A 21,510-nucleotide genomic window follows, 5' to 3' on the forward strand; every position below is an offset into this window, starting at 1 on the left:
ATTCAAAATGATGACGAGGGAGCCCATGAATTTGATCCAAAAAAACACATTTTAATGAAATTGAGACAGCCCACAGCTCTCCCTGGCAAGTCCTATAGCATTTGCATGAGAGGGTTGAGTTGGTGGAGGTGGTGCTCACCAGTGACGCTTGTGGAAGGAGACCCTATTCCCGAGAGTAAGGAGACCAAGGCAAGAACGAAGGAAGCGAAACACGTTGGGAAGTGGCGGCAATGAAGGGACATCCAAACCAAAGCGACTAATACGGGCTCGCCTAGTAGGTAGACACCGGGCTCAAGCATTGTTCCCGGTCGCGATGGACCAGGAGTCAGCATTTCCTGTGAGCCTAGAGTTTTATGAGATATATCATATACGGTACTTTGTGTCTTTCTGAAGGAAAACAAAAAAAATGTCACATGGTGTTTCTTAATCTTAATTTGGCAAAAGAATGCCAGTATTGTCTTTTTTTGTCATTCTAACTAAATAATATTGTAGGAAAAGAAAAGGTGAGCGAGAATTTTTTATTTTTTTTGAACTGGTGAGGAAATTATTGTTGCGGGCAATGGAAAAGGTGTCGATAGAGCGAGACGCGTTCAACCGACGCGACCCGTACAACACAAGCGCTGGCTCTCCACCCTCGCGTCGCTTAAATACGACGCCGCAGGCCCCAACGCCTGGCCACTCTCTCCCCCTTCTCTCTCGCGACCTCCTGTTTCCGCCCACCTTCTCCGGCTCCGGCGCCGGCGAACCCACCGCGGATCGAGCGATTCCTCCGATCAGGTGACCGACCCGCCTCCCTGGATCCACCCTCTCCCCCTCCCTCCCTCCCCTTTGCGGGCGCGCTCCTCCATTCGCGAGATCCGTCCGTTCTGTCGGCGGATCACGCCGTGCGGGTCGCCGGTTCGGTAGATCTCGTAGGGATCCATGGCCATTCCCGCGCCGACGCCTCCTCGGCGCGCGGTGGATCCGCATGCGGATCCCGTGCCCGGCGCGTAGATCGCGGGGCCGGGCGCATGGCGATCGGTGATCCCGCGGCCGTTCGGTTGGGGCCCGGATCTGGCGCGCCGCGTTTAGATCTAGCGAAATGGGATGCCGTCTGACGCGCGGGGATCGTGATTCTGTGTTGCAGGAGGGGCGAGCCGGGAGGAAGAGCACCTACGCGGGAGGAGACGAGATGGGGCTCACGTTCACCAAGCTGTTCAGCCGCCTGTTCGCCAAGAAGGAGATGCGGATCCTGATGGTGGGTCTCGACGCCGCCGGAAAGACCACCATCCTCTACAAGCTCAAGCTCGGGGAGATCGTCACCACCATCCCCACCATCGGTGAGCACCGGTCCCGCGCGCATCGCGTGATGCGTGCCTATTTATTCATTCGTACCAAGTTGTTGCTTATATTGGGAATCTGTAGCGGAACATGCAAGTGCTTGGCAATGTGATCCCAGCCGGTGCTATTTTGAAACGCAAGTTTGGCAAAATAACTGCTAGAATATCAATATGAAGCTATTAATGGGTAGGTAGTTGGATGATCTAAAAAATGGTTAGGTAGTTTTTGTTCATTAGGATCATCGTGCAGGTCACGGGTAGTGCACTTATGTTCATAGAGATATATATTGACATAACGACAGACAAGTCTCAGATTTACCGGTTGTTGCATTTCTTTCTTATAACCATATAAACTTAAGAAAATCGGTCCTGAGCTAGATGTCCTTTGGCGAAGTTCCAGTTACTTTGGTATGGTCAAGTTTCCCTTTAAACAAATGCCTACATGCCAATAGGAAGTCATTGATAGTAAAAAACAAATGCCTAGATGCCAACAGGAAGTCATTGATAGTAACGCTCATGCAGTTTTGGAGCATCCAGTGAGTAATTAAAGCCACTACAACCAGCTACCTACCCTATCTCAAAGTACACTGAAGTTGACTTAATATTGCCTTTTGTAAATCGACTGCTTGCTTCATATGTCATTGGATGATATTATGTGCCAGTATAATATCCTCGTGTGCATTTAATGGATTGTGCTAAAAGGCAAGACCATCTTGTTCTTTCATGCAAATTATATTATACTATAGGTCAGATTTGGACGTTTGTTCATGTTCTCTCCGTTTTTCATGCAAATTATATTATACTATAGGTCAGATTTGGACATTTGTTAATCTGCAACACATGTTCTCTCCGTTTTTCTCAGAATTGTCTTTCCTCCGAATACAGGGTTCAATGTTGAAACTGTGGAGTACAAGAACATCAGCTTCACTGTCTGGGATGTCGGGGGTCAGGACAAGGTACATAAATAACATACTATGCACCTTGAAAGTTGGAACTGAATTGTTTTTATAGTACCTGCAATGTATGATGTACTAGTATCTCACATCTAATTTGTAATACACTATGGAACAATATAGAGCTCGTATCTCCCTTCTCTGGATTTGTCACGCATCTTTTGTAAAATGGATTATAATGTTTACCATGTTTGTAAAAACAGATCAGGCCACTGTGGAGGCATTACTTCCAGAACACACAGGGTCTCATCTTTGTTGTGGACAGCAACGATAGGGACCGTGTTGTTGAAGCAAGGGATGAGCTCCACAGGATGCTGAATGAGGTAAATTCTTACTCTACGCAATGGGTCCTATCTGCATTACTTTTTGGACTTTATCCTAGCGATTTCGAGTGCTCACAGTTCACATGTTCACTGGTTGCAGGATGAGTTACGTGATGCTGTGCTGCTTGTGTTTGCTAACAAGCAAGATCTTCCAAATGCCATGAATGCTGCTGAGATCACTGATAAGCTTGGCCTGCACTCCCTTCGCCAGCGACACTGGTAACCATGCGCAGACTTCCATTGCTTGTCTTTTCTGTATTTTAAGATATATATGACCGTCATCCTTGTCATTATAACTGGCTCATTCCCCCCAACCAACACATATAATTTTACAGTATTTGTGTGAAGAAAATGAAATTGATCTGCTGCCCTTTGGCTTGGTAATGCATACTGTTTAAGTAACTAGTCAATGTGTACGTGCAATGCACGTTAATTTGGTAGTATATTAAGTGCATGCGGATATTAAGTAGGATATTATTTGCGTGTTATTATGTGATTAGCACTATATTTGGCATGAAATTAACTGCACGCTAAACGTGTTGAGCGCTTGACATTGAAGCAGTCTAGGTCGTTGGATTGACATGATTTGAAGGCCGAGATTAATTGGATCTGCCCCTTTGGGTCTTTTTATATTGGTATAGATACAGCAGACAACTTAATAAATTGTTGTTGTTGTTGTTGTTGCTTGCAGGTACATCCAGAGCACTTGTGCTACAACAGGGGAGGGACTGTATGAAGGCCTGGACTGGCTGTCCAGCAACATTGCCAGCAAGGTATGCATAAACTTCCCTTCTCAGTTGTCTGCAAAACTTCCTTCTCTAAAAGGCAATATGAGCAATCTCCATCTGCAAAACTTCCTTCTCTAAAAGGCAATATGAGCAATCTCCATCTGCAAAATCTAAGATAGACTTGTTTGTCGGTTCATTAATGCCATCCATTTTGAACGTGTCCTTGCAGTCCTAAATTTTCGTCAAGATTTTGAAGGAGCTAGGAGCGCTTTGGATGGACGATTGAATCACCGGGTACCTAGGGATTGTGTTGGGATGGGATGGTGCTATGCTATTCCCGTATGTACTGTGTATTTTCCTGAGATCAACAGTTACTGAGCCAGCTCCGGCTGTGGTTTCACTGTCATACTATTGTTTTATTGTATTTTGAGCCCTAAGATGTTTCTGAAGTAAACAGCTAAAGAGAGTCCTGTTCAATTTCGTAATAAGTGTTCAAGCATCTATCTATCTATCTATCTATCTATGCCTGTATATATTCAGCACTGCTCCACTTTTATTTGCGCATTTGTTCGTAGCACTTGGGAAAGAAGAAAGTAGGATATGCTTTTTTGACGAGGATAAGCATGGAGCTGCTCAAAGGCACACCTCAGAAAGAGCAGATCAGATGGCAAGACGAGAAGGTCCCTTGTGCGATCAACATGACCGACTATACAGCGCCTGCCTGCCATTGCGACACCCAAGGGCTTGTTCTCTGTTAAGTCGGCATACAAAGTTATCATCAGGTGCGGGTTGGAAGGAGAAAGTTAGGAGCTTGATCTGGAAAAAGAACCGCCCAGGGAGGGATAGCGCATCATTGGATGTGGCGAAACAACATCCCTCGCGTCGCGAGGCGGCGGTGTGGAACTTTGATAATAGATGCGCTCGCGTGCGGCCACAAGGGGATAACTTGCCGGAGCAAACGAGGATGCGCACCATCTGCCTGTTAATGGAGCTGGTGGACTGAGCGGAACAAGCGACACGGGGAACAGGCGCCTGAATGGTGAATGCCAACGAGTTCACCTTCCAGCTCTCGGGGGGAATGGGCGGAAAGTTACCCCACACACTTGACAAAGATTTTGGAATGGGTAGTGGACCTTTCACAATTTGCAATGATAACACACTTTCATATTGCAATTGCATGGAGGGCTTCACCATAACATCCCCAAAAGATTGGGAGTAGAAGATAATATAAGACGTTTTTTTGACACTACACTACATTATGGGTCAGAGGGAGTAGAAGATAGAATCACTGGGTGCTCGAGAAATATTTCCTTAGACTGCATTAGCAACAAAAGCACAACTCAGACCACAGACAAGTTCTACTCTGTGCCATGCGTTGAGTTGCCCGAGAATGCCTCAAAAGTAGAAGCTGTTGCAAGCGCGAGTGTCTGCGCACAATGCCCGAGTAACTGTTCTTGCACCGCATATTACAACGATGAAAGGTGTTCTATCTGGCATAATGAATTGCTCAACATAAGAGCATTACAATGTGGTGGCACTATCATTTCAACTGCAGAAACTGGTACAGGCGTTCTTCTCCTGGTAAAGATTTGGAGAAACAAAAGTAAGAGCACTAGCCGTATACTGGATGGTGTTCAAGGTTGTAACAGAATCACTGCATTTAGATACACTGATTGACAGCGTGCCACAACAAAATTCACACATAAGCTAGGGGCAGGCAGTTTTGGTTCTGTATTCAAGGGGGTTTTAAATGAGTCTTCTTCGCCACAAACTATGTGCTCTGAAACAAGCTTTGGATCTAACATTTGCTAGGTGGTCAAGGTGCTAGGGCTGTGGTGGAAGGCCATTTCTGTGTGACTTCCAAACTACCCCCTCATGTTAAACTATGCTGCGGCCCACGGTACCACCACTTGATGGAATGCTAGATGTTCCACCTCCAAGAAAAAGGGCATCACTCAACGCCAGTGGGATAAGAGCACTGATAACAGAAGGGAAACAAATTTTGCAACCCAGCGTGCAAGATTTACATCGACTGCTAATGGCATGATGAGTACATCAGTTTCTAGACACGTTAATGGCAGCCAGAGTTCTACTTCTACCCCGCCGAATCAGCGTCAAATCAGTGTCATTCCTAGCTTCTACTGGAGAACAGCATGAGCCACCCAACATAACAAAATTTGCAGCTCTCCCCAGCTTGGAATGCAACACGAACCAGCAGAATCTACTTCTTCCGTCTTGTAATGTAAGCTGAATCAATCTTCCAAGATCTCTTCCGCGGCTGCTGCTGATATCAGTGAAGCTGACTGGATCTTCCCAGCATGCTCCAGCCTCATCAGAATTACTCCCCTGTGGCACACCAAGCAGAGCAATTAGTCTCGAGTGTACAAGCATGAGGTAAACACAACTAGAGGTCTGTAATTTAGTGATCTAAAACGTGCATGAGGTAAACACAACTAGAGGTAGCATTTGACAATAGACCTTTAAGGGAATGCGAGAAGAACTTGAATACTACAGAGCTTGTCCTAGATCAATGCTTGAAACAAGGAACATCTCGGCTTTGAAATACTCGGCAGAAGCATTTAGATTACATTATAAACGTAGAGAGAGAGAGAGAGAGAGGGAGGGAGAGGGAATATTACTTTGCCCCACGACCCTGGATGGATATATCTTTGACCTTGATTCTGTTTACAGTGCCACCATGGCTAACTAAAACAACCTGCTCCTCACTTGCATCGTCATCTGTCATTTGATTTGTACACACAAAAAATCAACATGTTAAAACAAAGCTTATCTGTCATTAGGAAACAAAAGAGGACTGCAGCAGAAGTTACCAGTCGGTTCCCCAACAACAAACACAGCAGCTAAGCGGCAATCTTCTGGAAGCTGCAAGCCAAAATAGCATATACTATCAACAACTCCATGAAGCTCAGATGAATGATGTAACCATCTGAAGGTTATTTTCAGGTTAAATGTACTTGAATCTTTTAGGCGTGACAAATTTCAGTAACAACAGAAGCTACAAGTTCCAAGGTGTACTTCACGTTTTATTCAATATGAGGTACTCTAGACAAAACGATTCGCTGAACACAGTAAATCAGAAACTTTACTATACCTTGTAGCCTCGCAAGCCTACTCTATTGAAGCTTGATTGACGGAAAGCATTTAGGGGCACACGCTTCCCATAACCATTTTCAGCTATGAAGAGCAGCCATGGAGGACTCAAGTCTCTGACCCTGGAATGCATAAATAGTTCAAAGATAATTTGGTCAGTGATTGGGCAGTAGCCGAAGGGCAGTTCAGACTGCAAAGTTGCACAAACCACTGGCATCAAAAAGCATTGTCAAAGAGGATACTTTTTAAATGCATTGAAACATGCTAAACTGAATACGATTCACCTATCATCAATGCATTGTATTTCTCAAAAGAAAAAAAATTCTTCCTTCTTATTTTACCTAACTATTAAATTTTGATGAACTTCATCCATCTGGTCTTGCTAATTACAAGCTGATTTTAAAAATTCAAAAAAATTGGTGCCAAACTACCTGCTGACAGTTTTTCCAGGCATTGTATGGGTTGTGGATGGAATTATATCCATGGCTGCCATCTTGTCATCTTCCTTTAGCCTCATTGCACCCATACCTCTTGTAGTTCTTCCATGCGGACGAAGCTGGGATGTAGAGCAAATATAATTAAATATAAAGAATAGATGTCAGTGAATTGGCAAAGAAAAAATGGTACACATGAAGCAGCAGGCAAACAAATCCGAAGGAGACAAAATATCATTTCTAACAAGAAACAGACAATAAAAGAACAGAAGAAATATCTGATCCATAGTTCCTAGCAAACTTAAATCAAGTATTATTGCTTGTCACTTCTGAAACATTTAAAGTCACTAGCATAACACAAGAAAGATAATACTTGCTGAAATTAGTGATAGGCTTTAGATAAAATTATTTGAACTGATATTTCTGAACAATGGCATGCTCAGCTCATCATTTATCAGATATCTGCGAACATGTGATTTGAGAAATCAAAATAAGCCCCAATATTTCTTTCATCATACTCCCTCCGTTAAAAAATATAAGGTGTATTAGTTTTTTCAAAAGTCAAACCTGTGCATGTTTGACCAAGTTTTTAGATAAAAATATCGATATCTACAGTACCAAATTTGTATCATTAGATCCATCATGAAAAGTATTTACATATTTTATTTATTTTGTATTGTAGATGTTCATATTTTATTCTATAATCTCAGTCAAACATACACAAGTTTGACTTGCATGAAAATCGATACACCTTATATTTTGGAGTATATAACTTTCTATCACATGGAAAACCAGTTCAGTCAACATTTTCCCTACTTGCACCATTGGTCATTCGACTTCGCAAGCATCAGTTAATCACAAAAAATACAATACACAGAGACGCATTTTTGCAACCTACCCTGTTGCATGTGTTGACTATAACCATCCCGCTTTGTGAAGCCAAAGCAACAAGGTCGTCATCCCTACAGAGACGGACCCACTTGAGCTCGTCGCCGGGAACCTAACATGTTAAAATGGTAAATGATACATCACAAATTCAAGATAACCCAGAAGTATGTTATTCAGAAGAAACACGGACACATGAGATAGTATACCAGGCGCATTGAAATGATTCCTGTTGACCTGATTGACGCGAAGGCATTAAGAGGAACTTTCTTGATATAGCCGTTAACAGTCAGCATCACTAAATATTGGTCTTCAACAAATTTATTCACAGGAACAATGGAGGTTATTCTCTCCCCATCAGACAAATTGAGCAGCTGAAGACGAACAATCAAAGTAATGGTCTGTCAGTTTGTCATCTGCTAAATTGCATTAGCATGGCATATTATCAAGCCCTGTACCTGTACTAATGGAGTCCCAGCAGCAACTCTTGTGCATTCAGGTATCTTATAAGCACGTTCAGAGTATACTATCCCCTTGTCACTGAATCAAACATCGTTCAATAATCCAGTTACATGAGAGAACAAAACAATGAAACGTAATTTAAATTTTAAATTCAGGCAAGCCATGTGAACTGCTTCAAATGCGAAAACATATTTCAAGAGTATATTTTGGTTTTCAAGATATGATTTAATTGGTAGAGTGCCATAGCTTATGAAGGGCAATTCAAATGTCACTATTCCAGACAAGCTGTAAACAATAGTAATGGAATGAACTTGAAGGGACTCAGTTGAACATTCTAGTTGACTGAAAACGCTATATAAAAGTTATGAATCACTTTCCCACATACACAGGAAGGCCCTGTCTGAAACAGTTCAATTCCAATAGAAGAGGAATTTTCCCAATAAGGGTTCACATACCTGAAATAAAGAACATGGTCATGTGTTTGGCAGACAATGAAATCCGACATATTGTCATTCGTTCGCATCTTTCCAACAGATTTTCCAATTGTCCCCCGGTTTTGTAAATTGAAGGTGTTGGGATTCATCCGCTTAAGATAGCCTTTCTCGCTAAGAATCTTCAGGTGCCAAATGTTGTCAGGTTAAGAGAGGTGCAAACACAAGTAAGAAAAGGAAAATGGATTCAGCAAAAATCTACCTAGGACCATAAGGGTACATTAATAAAGAATTTGTGTTTCTTACCAAAAGCATTTCTTCGTTAGGAATAACATCCATATCATCAACTTCGCCATTTGCTGAATCTTCTAGGAAAGAACGTCGTGGGGTAGCAAATTTGCTCTTTAAATCAGCTGCTTCTTGTTCGATAAGCTAACACACCCACCAGAAAAAAGCGTTAATAACTGGGAGTGCAATCAGAAGATATTTATCCCAGCGGAAAAAACAGTGCAGACACTAGTTAATTAACAGTTAAGAAATTACAGAGCCTAGAAAGCATTTTCTACCAGTTGTATTGAATGTACAGTGGCTCGAATCTGCATAAACTATGCTCGACAAGGTGGCCCTCTTTCACCATACATGTTCTTATTTGTTGCTAGAACTCTCTCATACTACTCATGATGAGGTTGGTAGCTAAAAAACTGTTGGGAGAGCTACAGAGAATTTTCATTTGCCTTTTGCAGATGACAGTATGATGTTTATGAGGGGCAATGCACACCAGCCTCAGGTCATTAAAGAAGCTCTTAACTGGTTCGAGCCAAGTAAAGGCTAGGAACAGTTTGGACTTGTAAAGTGCCACAGAAAGTAAAGGTGTTCACGTGGAGGTCAGGAACATATTCCTCCGCTACAAAGAGGCTAGAGCATTGCGGGCTGAGATGATTTGGCCTGGAGTCTCTCTGCTGAAAGATGTTTTGCACAAAGAAGGGAGTGGCTGCTAAACATGCTTGCTAGCGCCGGCGAGTCGACAAGGCAGAAATTCTGATACTGTTTTGGTGAGCATAGCATTTGCAGAACAGTTACATCTTTTGGTAAGCATGGCATTTGCGGAACAATTCAATCTCTGGAGATGGCCAAGATACAGTAACGGCTACAGTTTCGCTTCTCATAAGCTACGAGTCACTGAGAACAGGACAAATCAAGTTTTAACAATGAAAGGGGAAAGGCCTGGCAGGAGAATAATTGGGACAATGTATCACATGCCAGAACTCCCTGGACAAGCCTAAGTGGAAATCCCCACCAGAGGGGTGGATGAAAATGAAATGTGGGTACCTTGTTTAACCAAACTGATGGTGCTTCGAGTGCAGGTATGGTAATTTGGGACTCACGAGCTTAAGTTATTTTAACGGCATAGCATGTTCTGCCAGCATGTTCTAGTGCAGAGTTAGGGGACGTCCTCGCATGCCTGGAGGGCCTTCGACTATGCATCTATGCCATTAGCCCATTGCTCCAAGGATGATCGATTGGTTATTCATCAGGTAAGCAATGAGGCCACGGTTGTTTTACTTCTTCTGCCAGGTGCTCGTGTGTCCAAGGTTTCGAGAGAGTGTAATAGGTTGTTCATGATATAGCTAGATTGGCGTCTGGAGTTGGTACTATTAATTTGTTTACTCATGCTGCTCCTTCCTGCATGTCAGAGGGCATCGGTTCTGAATGTGATAACTCTTATGTTGGTTTGATCAATAAACTCTCTCATTCTCCGCAAACGGAAACAAAATGCTCGACCGGTCAAAAGTAAACCAGACATCCTAGATATCGCAATGATACTGTATTTTCAGCAACTGAGGTAATAGCATGGCAGGAAGGCACCATCACATGGATCATACATATATCAGTGACTCCTGACAAAGTAAGGTGATATTTGGCCTGTCATGCTATTTATTTGATGAAACTAACATGAGTACCCCTTGAAAAGTACCTTTGGATATATCTAGGAATCAGAAGTACCTTTGGAGATGAGAAAGCGAGGGACACAGAAAGTCAAGTGAAATGACAGTATCACCAGGTTTTCATGTTCTCACATGTTAACACTTAGCATTGATATTCTTTGCAGATTTTTAAGTATATTGTTAATACTTTTCCTATATCAAGAAAATAGTTCATAGAGCTCAGAAGATAACAGGATATAATGCCAGATAAATATAGAACAAGCAGAATAGATGAAGAGCTTAAAATGACGAACCTGAAACATAAGTTTCTTGCTTGACAGGAGCTCATTTAACTTTGAAATGCTCTCCGACAATGAATTAGCTTCATCAATAAACTTCTTCCGCTGCAACAAACAGAGGTCCATTCAGATTCTCCAAATAGGTAAATAATTTTGATTAATTGTGAGACAAATGGAATCTATAAATGGCAACCTCAAGGGAAGTAAGTTTCCTAAGTGTAATGTCCAAAAGTGCTTCTGCTTGCTTCTCAGATAGACCATATTCTGCAAATGTAATTCAGGGTAAAACATACAGATCTGCCAAAAGCATATATAGTCAATCAATCAGCATGTTATTTGACATCACTACTTTGTAATAATGGATGTTAATGTGGTCAATACATGAAGAAACCATTCACATAGTTGATTGCTCTTCTTAATATAATCGCTCATGGTACTTTGAAAACAAAACCAGTGTTAACTGTTAAGCTTCATGCACTAGCCAACGCAACCAAAAGTCCGAACTGATGGAAAGGGCTAGGCAATCCACATATACACTTCAACATTAACCAGCATGAAAAAATTGGAAGGATAAGAATACAGTGGAGCTAGTGTTAGTTATGTGCAGAACTCAAAATCAAATCTTCATTCTTGAATTCCAGTAACAAAATTAATCAAGGAAAGTATTGAACAAAAACATGTCCATACTAGTGCCCTTGTACTGCAAATTTGCATGATGCAGGAATAACTGTACAGCATTCGGCTGCATTATAATTTGCCACAGCCAATTATAGCCTGAACACCAGTTTCTATAATGGAATCTCTAGGAGAAGTTGGATAACAAATGCAACCTGCAACTATGTTTGTTTATGGCCACATTATAGCTGTGAATCCTGTGAGTTAAAGCTAACAACTAAAAAGCACTCAACCAGGTATTTTTAATGGAACTGTTGTAGAACTGTAGAGCTAAGGTGAGAAGAACAGAAAATAGGAGATAGTGTGAGTCACAGCATTGAACAATTTCTAGATTTTACCTCATGGAAAGATCAACATTATGACTAAATGAAATAAAACCGACAAAATTGAACTAGAAAACGTTACCCTTTGCTAAAGCTTCCTTTGCCACGGTGTGATTTGATGTTTCTCTTATCACTTGAATTACAGCATCTAAATTGTCAAGACCAATGACAATGCCCTGCAGGACTAAGCAAATTAACCATCGACCTTCTGTTGTCCAAACAAGGCAGAATATCCAAATGATTTACCTCCACAATATGCTTTCTTTCTAGAGCTTGTGAAAGCTTAAACTTCGCACGCCTTTCAATAACAGAGCATCTGAAGTCAAGGAACGCCTAGAGCACAATCAGGATTTCAATGGAAAGTTAGGCCTGAGTTCAAAAGGACATAAACTGCTAGATCATGTATCCTAGTAATCAATCATAATCTTGGAGCGTGCATGCGCAGTAACTACAATTGCTGAATGTATCTCCTGAAAGCTTTTCCTCAAAGATAAACTACTGAAGGTTAATTATTGTCCAACAGTTAGTTACTTAATGTCATGGTATACAGTATAGCACACTAGCATTTGCAACTTCAGATAGAATCAACACATATTTTCTAGTGGACATGACATACAGAAACATTAACTTCATTGAACATGACATGGAATGGGAATGGACAGGATAGGGTGAACATCACAGCACCTGAAGGATTTCCTTCAGTCCCATCAGTTTTGGATGCCCATCAAGAATACTGAACAAGTCAAGGAAAAAAACAGATGTAAGAACTGAAGACAGGTCAAGTTAGTTACTGTTTAAAAATGCAATGACATAGATACAAATTGTAGATAGTATGGCAACCATGCACGGACAATGCACGTTTGATTAACATAATCAAAGCATGAAAAAACAACTCTCTTATAATTTACACGTATACTTACCAATATTTACATGTTCTTATCTTGAAACTTTGATGTGGAAGAGAATTATCAAAACATGTTTGTGCACACTTTTAAGAAAGGCCAGTATAGATAACATGCACGTCTTGAGAGTCAGAAATGGACATTTTTTATTAAACAAATAGCAACATTTTTTATTTAGAGTGTAATTAGGACGCAATATAACGACAATAAAGAACTTAAAAGTACAGGAGAGATTAGGGTAGGGTACATTAGTCCACAACCACTGGATGTATATTTAATAAATTGGATTAAAGGTTTTGAATGGGAGCATCCGAACCTAAAATGTGATTTATATGGTACAGATAACCATAATAGTATTTCTTTAAAATAAAGAGCTCAAATACGTCAACCGAGATCTAAATATTTTATTTGGCTCATCAGATTGCCTGCATACAGGGATGCATGCATAGCTTGATGTAAGGTACTCTTCTTCGCAGGAGTTTCACATAAGGCCTTAAATAGCTGTTGTTACATCAAATAAACAATTCTGCATCAAACATGTGTATCAAACATGCATAGCTTGATGTATTTTAGTCGTGCTGGTACGTATCACGCTTGACGTGTGTATTGCATCAAACATGCCATCCAGTTCTCCATATGTGATTGCATTTTTTGCAAATAAGTTAATGCATGGTATGGGTCAATGGATGCTTCTAGTGGCTAAGGGTGAAACATAATTGATAGTCTCCCTGTCAATTCTATTTTTGATATTTGCAGCAGATACACTTAACTATGGCATTTCAATATTGTTCTAGCTTCATGTATACTTGCTATCCTAGAATGGACTGGTACTATGATGCAAAGATAAATATTTGCTATCAAATTTAACAGACAAGCATATGTACCATATATTTTCTTATAACAGTGCATAATGCAGCTGGTTGACATAAATATTGAGGAAGCGCCTTAAACTAGTTTAATTATATGAATTTAAAAGAGCAACAGCACCCTAAGTCCGAACATTTAAGAATATTTAATGAAGTAAACAATACTAGGGAAGTCGAACCGAGGTAAAACAATTCATACTCCTATTAATGTGAACTCACATCTAAGATAATTTGGCAAAGGAACAACATCAGAAAAGAAAATGAAGAGCAAATACTATGCACCATGTGAACAATTTACAGTCTTGCTTTTACCGTAGAACACATGACCAAACGAAACAAAATCATACAACTATATAAATGATTACTTACGCTACCATGTTGCAGCTAAAACTAGACTGCAATGCTGTATGACGATACAGGTTGTTCAGGACAATGGCAGGATTTGCACCTCTTTTCACCTGGAACGGTATGAAAGAGAAGGTAATGGATTCCACATAAGCAACAAGACAACTAATATCCTTGGACCCGTAATTTCAGTCTTAAATGATAAAGATAAGCTCAGCACATAAAGTCAAAGATGATAGTACAAACCTCGATAACTACACGCATTCCAGCACGGTCGCTTTCATCCCGAATATCACTGATGCCTTCTAACACCTGCACTTAGCAACGAAAATAGGTTGGTGGTTCATAGTGGTGGTATCAATGACAGAATTCAAATTAAGCTTAAGTTACAGCCAACCAGCCAACCAAAAGACTACAGCACAAATAATAATAAAAAAATATTCCTGATACAGGAGAAATGCAACTAATTATGTCCCAAATGAAGTTACCTTGTCTTCAACAAGCTCAGCTATCCTTTGGACTAGAGTAGATTTATTTGTCTGGTACGGAACCTGCACATAAGGATAAAGAATTACAAATTGTAAATTCTGTTCACTTGGTTACAAGGTAACTTGATTACAACGTAATATGGACTGCCAAAAAGGCATTGCTCTGAAAATACTAACAAGAATCAAACCTCATTAATTATGATAGCCGTGCGCTTGGTTTTCTCATCAATTGTTTCCATGACGGTTTTGCCTCTCATCACAATTCGACCACGCCCAGTTCTATAGGCCTCCAAAATACTATGCAAGCAGAAAAAGAAATGCAGAATATAACACCTTAGTGTATGGTAAAGGGAAACAAGACCAATGAAATATGAATCCAGTACCCATCATTTCCCATGAGTATCCCTCCTGTAGGAAAGTCAGGACCAGGCATGTATTCCAGTAGTTCTTGGAGCTTACATACAACAGAGAATCACAATCAAGATAATGAGAATCAATAAAATGTAGAAGCAGAAGGAGTAGAAGACTTGGAAGTGAACAGAACTAGAGAAATCCATTTAAGAGCAACAGTCAACTGCTGTGAACCTAAGAATTTATCCTAGTATGACTACACCAATGCCAATGTTTTGAGGATATTTTCTTTAGAGAACATGCAAATGAATAAATGATGCACATGTACTTTTTATTAAGAGAAAATCAGACAATTATTGAGCACAGTACAATTGCATGCTGCCCTTTTCTTTTAGACAATTAGATTGATTCACTATGCCTTAAGTGATTCACTATGCCTTAAGTAAAACAAACAACTACAAGAGTTTGCCCGCAGAGATTGTTGTCCACTTGTTCTGCTTAAGAGAAAGAGTAGCAGCTACTTAACAAATACTCCCTCCGTTCCATATTAGTTGTCACCGAAAGAGTGATACATCTGTTTGAGCGACAACTAATATGGAACGGAGGGAGTACGTAACAATTTAGTGGCGTTGCTTCTACAGCTCAGATGTGTGAATGCGTAAATTATACACTTCAGTTCGGCCAAAGAAGCTATTTCAACATTCTGCTACTAAGGGCAATCATTCGGAAGGCTTCCCAGACACAATCCAAGACCAGCATGGCAGCACTTATAATTGGCCAACAGACCTGACATGCTACATCAGCAAGTTTCGGATGGGCAATTGCCTTATACTCCTTCCGTCCCACAACATAGCTTGAAAAATAATCTTATACTCCCTCCGTTCCTAAATATAAGTCTTTGTAGAGATTACACTATGGACCACATACGGAGCAAAATGAGTGAATCTACACTCTAAAATGCATCTACATACATCCGTATGTGGTTCATAGTAAAATCTCTACAAAGACTTATATTTAGGAACGGAGGGAGTATTATGGGACGGAGGAAGTACTGGTATCCTGGCCCTAGTGTCTTCCACGTAGTTTTAGCACAAAAGAATGAAGGCTAAGCAACTAGCATTGCAATTGTACTTCCAAAGCTTTGGTCATGATCAGGGAAGTGAAGCATGACCATATATAACCGTGCATGACCATATATCAGAAAAGGGCAGCATGCACTTTTCCCTTGATTTATATGAACATGCATTGACAAATTCTATCACTAAAGGCCTACCAGGCATCACCTGAGTGCTTTAACCAAATGTGCCACCAGCGACCAAAAACTGGTTATTTATGGATTCATCATGCTATGTACTACGATGCAATTAACAAACAAAGATCGATTGATCAAAAAGGAGATAATGATAGAATACTTACCGTAGCATCAGGGTTTTGAATTATAGCAGAGAGTGCATCAACAAGTTCTCCTAGATTGTGGGGAGGGATATTTGTCGCCATTCCAACCTGAGATAATACCACATAAAAAAATCATATCCAGAACATCACATCTCCTTTTAGCATAAATAGGTGCCGAAATGAGCTGAACTCTTCTTAATAAGCTTATAAAGGAGCTCATACTGCAATTCCAGAAGATCCATTCAACAGTAGTGATGGAACACGTGCTGGCAACAGAGATGGTTCTTTCTGTGAATTATCAAAGTTCGGAACGTAGTCAACCTGTCCAATGGCAAACAAGTAGCATGAAATAGGTAGGAAAAAGGAACATCCACACAAACATGTGCATGCACACACACAGAGAAACACATAAGAACTGAAGCGCAAAGATTTACTGTATTCAGCTCCAAATCAGTCAGGAACATGGCTTCTGTTAATGGCTGCAAAATAACAAGAGGGGCCGTGAGACTTCAGTTGGTGAAAAAGTCAGCTCACTTAAAAAAATTGAAGTGAACCAAAACCTACATCCAAGCGGCACTCTGTGTATCGCATTGCAGCGGGAGGATCGGCATCTATTGAACCAAAGTTACCATGTCCTTGAACAAGTGGGTACCTCATTGAAAAGTCCTGCAAGATTGCATACAGAAAAGGCTCTTCAGCTAAAATGAAATAAGCAAATTTGACATATGTGATGCAGCTTCACGAGTGTAGCTTGGTTTTAAATTGGAGAGATGTGATAGATATAGAGATTCTACATGCAAAAATTAGTACGTACAATTTGAAATATTCAGGTATCTGCCTAACATGAACTGAATTGTCACTACTATTTTCATATTAATTAATTAATACTACTGTCATATAGTTTACAGAGGTTGTCCAGTCACTAAACTCTGTTTCTGGTCATGGCTATCTAAAGTGACATATAATGCAAGTACCCAAGTTTAAATGAGGATCAATCAGCATCTGCTTATCGTGACCCACCCAAAAGGGGAATAGGTCTGGTGAAGTGCACGAATTTACATTGTATGGCATTCTTTCATGGAATACGTAGACAGATAAAAAAAACTTAAACAGATGACCTGTCAAATGTCATGACACCACCTGGCCTTAAAAATAACATCTACACAGTAATGTTACCTGAGCCATTCGCACTAAAGTTTCATAGACGGCTGAATCTCCATGAGGATGGAATTTACCGAGTACCTGCAAGAAATATGAAAAGTTCACGTCCGTACACCTAATAGGCAGAAAGGCATCACCCGAAAAGCACAATATTGTTCAAAAATGTTATCAAAAGAGGTACAGAGGTAATGCTGCTCTGACATTATCCATCAACATATATAACATTTTTGCTGATTTATTTACAACCTGAAATTTTCCAATTTATCATTGTAACTATGTCAAATGTGGCAAGTAGCAACTCATTCACATCTCAGCCTAGGTGATTATAAAATTTTTGGTCCTGCCTCTAAGGGTAAGGAACTAGATAGGTGAGTCGATATATGCAAAGTTAACTAGATAACTCCAAATCCATGGGCAGGCTAGACAAACATGATATGCAGTTTTGAGACCACCAGTTCTGTAGCAAAATAAGTGGTGCAAAATAAACTGAAAATATGGTCACAATGGTATAACAAAATGTGCCTGCTCCAAAACAGAACTCTTTTTACTGTATTGGTTTAATGGTTATTGCTGCTGTTATATGATACCCTAGAAGCCCAGAAGCAAATAGTTTGTTCGCCATGAAGATGCAATTGAACAAAGAAAAGAACACCTATTAGCTTACAGCCATACCACAATAACTGCAGCAAATTGCTTCTTTGACAGAGCAGAGTCTCGAAAACTTCAACGCATGGCATGAAAATGAATTTACTATTTGAGAGAGCGATTATTTGGAAAGTGCTTTGCTGGATACTGATGTTAAATGGGAAAAATCACCATTATAGCGTGTCCACCGCATCCAAATACTAGGGAAGCCATACTAGGGAGGGAGGGGACTGTATTCCTGATGATTCGATGGTTCTAATGTACATGTTAGTGTTTCTACTTATGAGGGAAAAACATGGTTTGGGGAGAGCAGTTGACATTTATCCATGTGGACACACTTAAGACATTCTATAAAATCACGGTGGATTAACATGTAAACCCAATATAGTGCCACCATTTCCATTTTTGAACTCCATGCAGTATAACTAAGTCAACTAATTCACGACCCCATTACATGGTGCAACTGCGACACTGTTATCAACACAAAATGCTTGATTACACAGGTAATGCACACTTCTCCTATCCAAGTGCTATCACACCAAGACACCAAAGAAACAAAAGCCTTTTAAGCCATCTCCAAAATAGTAGCAAAGCAAAAAAAAATGATCTACAGATCTATTCTGAAATTGGAAGATATTTGACTCTCTTTCATGAATGAAACTAAGGTACTTAGTTTTCAGTTTTTTTTAGATCCTGGTCATATCAGCTTGGGCTGACCTCTAATGGCCTCAGAGGAGCTGTAAGAGTGAGCGTATTATTTGCGCAATACAAAGTCTTATGTGCAACAGCAAAGTAAAACAAACCAACAGCCTGGTACAGCAGGAGGGGAATATATGCTTCAAATCACCAATGACACAAGAGTTCCTTCATGCATACCTCACCAACGACTCTGGCACATTTTCTGTATGGCTTACGAGATGCAAGTCCCATTTCATGCATTGCATAGCTGCAGAGAAAATGAGGATATCACCCAGATGGGTTGGAGCAAGGTTAATAACAATACTAGAATGAAACTAATCTGCAAAATGTGCTAGCGTAGCACTAGTCATACAGATAACTTCAGAAATGGAAGAATACTCATATGATCGTCCAGTACTTCTTCAGAGTAAGAATTCAGATGCCATGTAAACCTAAGATACTTCAGAATGTAGATTAGCTCAAGAGACAGATTCAGGCACAACAGCTGTTTTACTATACATTCACTGCAGTGGGAGCAGTTTGACAAAAGATAAGCATCTCCAGGCAGCTACACCATACAAAGTTATCTGGTAACTAATGGTAACAACTTGATTGCTCAACTCAACAACAATCTAAGGGTGATCAACAGAACATTATAACATTTAAGAAAACATCAATTTGTTTTTCTTCAAACTGATATGACTTATTAGACAGACTAGTATTGCCAAAACGGCCATCAAGGCTACTCTTACAAAGAGATGGGGACAAAATCCTAATCTGACTGCATTCAGCAATGAAGACACCCACAGCGATCCGACACATGAACAAAGTGAGAAAAAACAACCCAGAACCATTCACAACTTGAGTATATATTGTGGCGTACTCTCTGATCACAAATCATGCACAATTCATACTTCTTTTTCAAACCCATTGGAGAGCTCAACCATTATTGGTTTACCACTAGAGGTCGTTCCTGCATACTTCCAGACCCTGCAGTCTACAAGCATGTGGCAAAACCAAACCCTCTCCAGAAAACTAACACCAATTGTTTACAAAGTAGTATGGACTAACGAGATGGTAAGGCAATCGGGTGTCGCTGGTGAACGAGTTAGACGACCAAGCTGCAAACGAACCAGCTTCAACCTAGCTCCTAAACAAGCTCAAGCACACCCAAGCCCCAATCGACCGAAATTACTTGGTGAACATGTAAATCCATCGAAGCCTCTAATCCGACAATCGAAGGCGCGCACCGAGCAAGCTGGGGTAAATAAACGAGAGGGGGGAACTCACAGTATCCGGCGGTGCACCGGCTTGAGCCCGTCGCGAACGTCGGGGAGGGCGCGGCCGAGCAGCACGGACATGGCGTAGGACATGTACGCGTCGGTGGCCTCCTTGTGGAGCTCCACCTGCACAATCCGCTCCTTGGTCACGGCCGCCCCATCCCCGTCGTCGTCGCCGTCGCGGCGGCGCGCGCGGGGGACGGACTTCCCGGAGCGCGAGGAGGAGGGGGAGGGGGCGGCGCATAGGAAGCGGAGGGCGGGCGCGGGCCCCACGGCGGCGCGGCGGCGGGAGGCGGCCCCGGCGGCGGCGATGAGGGAGGCGGAAGGCCCGCGGAGGAGGCGCGGGAGCGGGAGGCGGAGCGCCGCGGCGCGGGAGAGGGCCATCGCGGGGGGAGGGGAGGGCGCGGCGGCGGGGCGGGGCGGGGCGGGGCTTACTGCTGCCGCGGCATTGGGAGGGGAAATGGCGGAGGGGAGGGGAGGAGGGGTGGGTTTTGCAAGGGTTTTGGTTTTGGATTGGGGTGGGATGGGGAGAGGGGAAGCGAAATAAACAGGAGGGAGATGGAATCGGGTGGGGGTGGTGGATGACAGGGGGCGGAATGCTCGGGGCCTCGGGGTGAGAGATACAAATGGACGGCAGGCACTGGCCGAGCTTGATCTGACGGCTGACCTTCCTCGCTGCGCTGCTCCGAGGAAGCCTCTCTAGGTTTTTCAAAGGGACGCCACGCTCACGGGCCGGATGTCTCGCGGGTGCGCGAATACACGATGGCCAAAATTCAGAGACAATAGCCTCTTTGATTCACAGCGATAGTGCAGGAAAAAGGTGAGCATACAAAAAAAATCATATGGTATAATACTACTTTTTTTTTCTTGTGGAACTACTACATGGAGGACTTCGTTTGGACGAGCTGTGGACGATGGAGGATCGAACGGTGATAGTCAGTTTTCCTCTATGGATGGATGGCTTGATGTGTTGTCTCGTGCACAATTTGTCCAGATTCTACCGTGTGTGTAATAGCGTTCTTTTTTCTTTGCAAGAATATGGTATATATAACACTACTATTCATCCATTTATTCTTGGTCCATATTTTTCATCCGTAAGTCGTATGAGCGAGTCGTTTCTTTCTGTGTCGCTTTGTTCCGCCCGTCGTCGTATTTTAAGCATAATCCACTAGGTTTTATTGATTAATAATCATCAGAATAGAAAGAGTATCATGAGGAGGCCAAACCATGTGTATCTCCCCTGATCTAAAGTAGATGCAAGCGGGTTCGTAATTTGAGCCTTTTCATGGATGAAATTACAAATTGTGAAAAAGGATATGGATGCTAAAATTTCTCTGATCACAATTTCATGTTTCCCCTTGCTTGATGGCTATATCACACTTTGAAACAAATGTGTAGTCTCCGGAGGTTAAGATCCGATGCCAACGCAAGGCCCATTGCTTCCAGAGCGGAAGGATCAATTACCCCTTGCAAGACAAGAGCAGAAGCAGACAAGTAAAGGCCTTGTTCATCTTTGCATACCGTGGCAACT

General features: G+C 41.6%; 2 protein-coding genes across 2 annotated transcripts; one reads left to right on the forward strand and one right to left on the reverse strand.

The window, feature by feature from the left end:
- The first annotated feature begins 605 nt into the window (after positions 1-605).
- LOC109767307 (ADP-ribosylation factor) lies at positions 606-3,811 on the forward strand. Its single transcript, XM_020326070.4, has 7 exons — positions 606-777; positions 1,127-1,319; positions 2,205-2,275; positions 2,476-2,595; positions 2,696-2,814; positions 3,287-3,368; positions 3,553-3,811. The coding sequence occupies exons 2-7, from the start codon at positions 1,172-1,174 to the stop codon at positions 3,556-3,558; spliced, it is 546 nt and encodes a 181-aa protein (XP_020181659.1). The 5' UTR covers positions 606-777; positions 1,127-1,171; the 3' UTR covers positions 3,559-3,811.
- A 1,494-nt stretch (positions 3,812-5,305) lies between these two features.
- LOC109767306 (probable DNA gyrase subunit A, chloroplastic/mitochondrial) lies at positions 5,306-20,378 on the reverse strand. Its single transcript, XM_020326069.3, has 27 exons — positions 19,990-20,378; positions 18,898-18,967; positions 17,392-17,457; positions 16,780-16,881; positions 16,650-16,694; positions 16,438-16,536; positions 16,237-16,323; positions 14,853-14,923; positions 14,658-14,766; positions 14,470-14,532; positions 14,228-14,293; positions 14,006-14,094; positions 12,553-12,601; positions 12,115-12,201; positions 11,951-12,044; positions 11,064-11,134; positions 10,886-10,975; positions 8,953-9,078; positions 8,671-8,828; positions 8,212-8,293; positions 7,963-8,127; positions 7,767-7,868; positions 6,866-6,990; positions 6,436-6,556; positions 6,155-6,206; positions 5,963-6,062; positions 5,306-5,669 (listed from the first exon to the last, which is right to left on the reverse strand). The coding sequence occupies exons 1-27, from the start codon at positions 20,361-20,363 to the stop codon at positions 5,576-5,578; spliced, it is 2,757 nt and encodes a 918-aa protein (XP_020181658.1). The 5' UTR covers positions 20,364-20,378; the 3' UTR covers positions 5,306-5,575.
- Positions 20,379-21,510: the final 1,132 nt, after the last annotated feature.

The sequence above is a fragment of the Aegilops tauschii genome, chromosome 5 (genome assembly GCF_002575655.3).
Source record: "Aegilops tauschii subsp. strangulata cultivar AL8/78 chromosome 5, Aet v6.0, whole genome shotgun sequence".
In the NCBI taxonomy this organism is placed as follows: Eukaryota; Viridiplantae; Streptophyta; class Magnoliopsida; order Poales; family Poaceae; genus Aegilops; species Aegilops tauschii.

Excerpts from the sequence above, each read along its gene's own strand:
- LOC109767306 (XM_020326069.3), bottom strand. The coding sequence starts at position 20,363 with ATGGCCCTCTCCCGCGCCGCGGCGCTCCGCCTCCCGCTCCCGCGCCTC. Across the intron at positions 14,924-16,236 it reads TTCAAAACCCTGATGCTACG|CTCCAAGAACTACTGGAATA; the intron begins GTAAGTATTCTA and ends GTTGTATGTAAG. Across the intron at positions 14,095-14,227 it reads GAATGCGTGTAGTTATCGAG|GTGAAAAGAGGTGCAAATCC; the intron begins GTTTGTACTATC and ends ATACCGTTCCAG.
- LOC109767307 (XM_020326070.4), top strand. The coding sequence starts at position 1,172 with ATGGGGCTCACGTTCACCAAGCTGTTCAGCCGCCTGTTCGCCAAGAAG. Across the intron at positions 2,276-2,475 it reads ATGTCGGGGGTCAGGACAAG|ATCAGGCCACTGTGGAGGCA; the intron begins GTACATAAATAA and ends TTGTAAAAACAG. Across the intron at positions 2,596-2,695 it reads TCCACAGGATGCTGAATGAG|GATGAGTTACGTGATGCTGT; the intron begins GTAAATTCTTAC and ends CACTGGTTGCAG.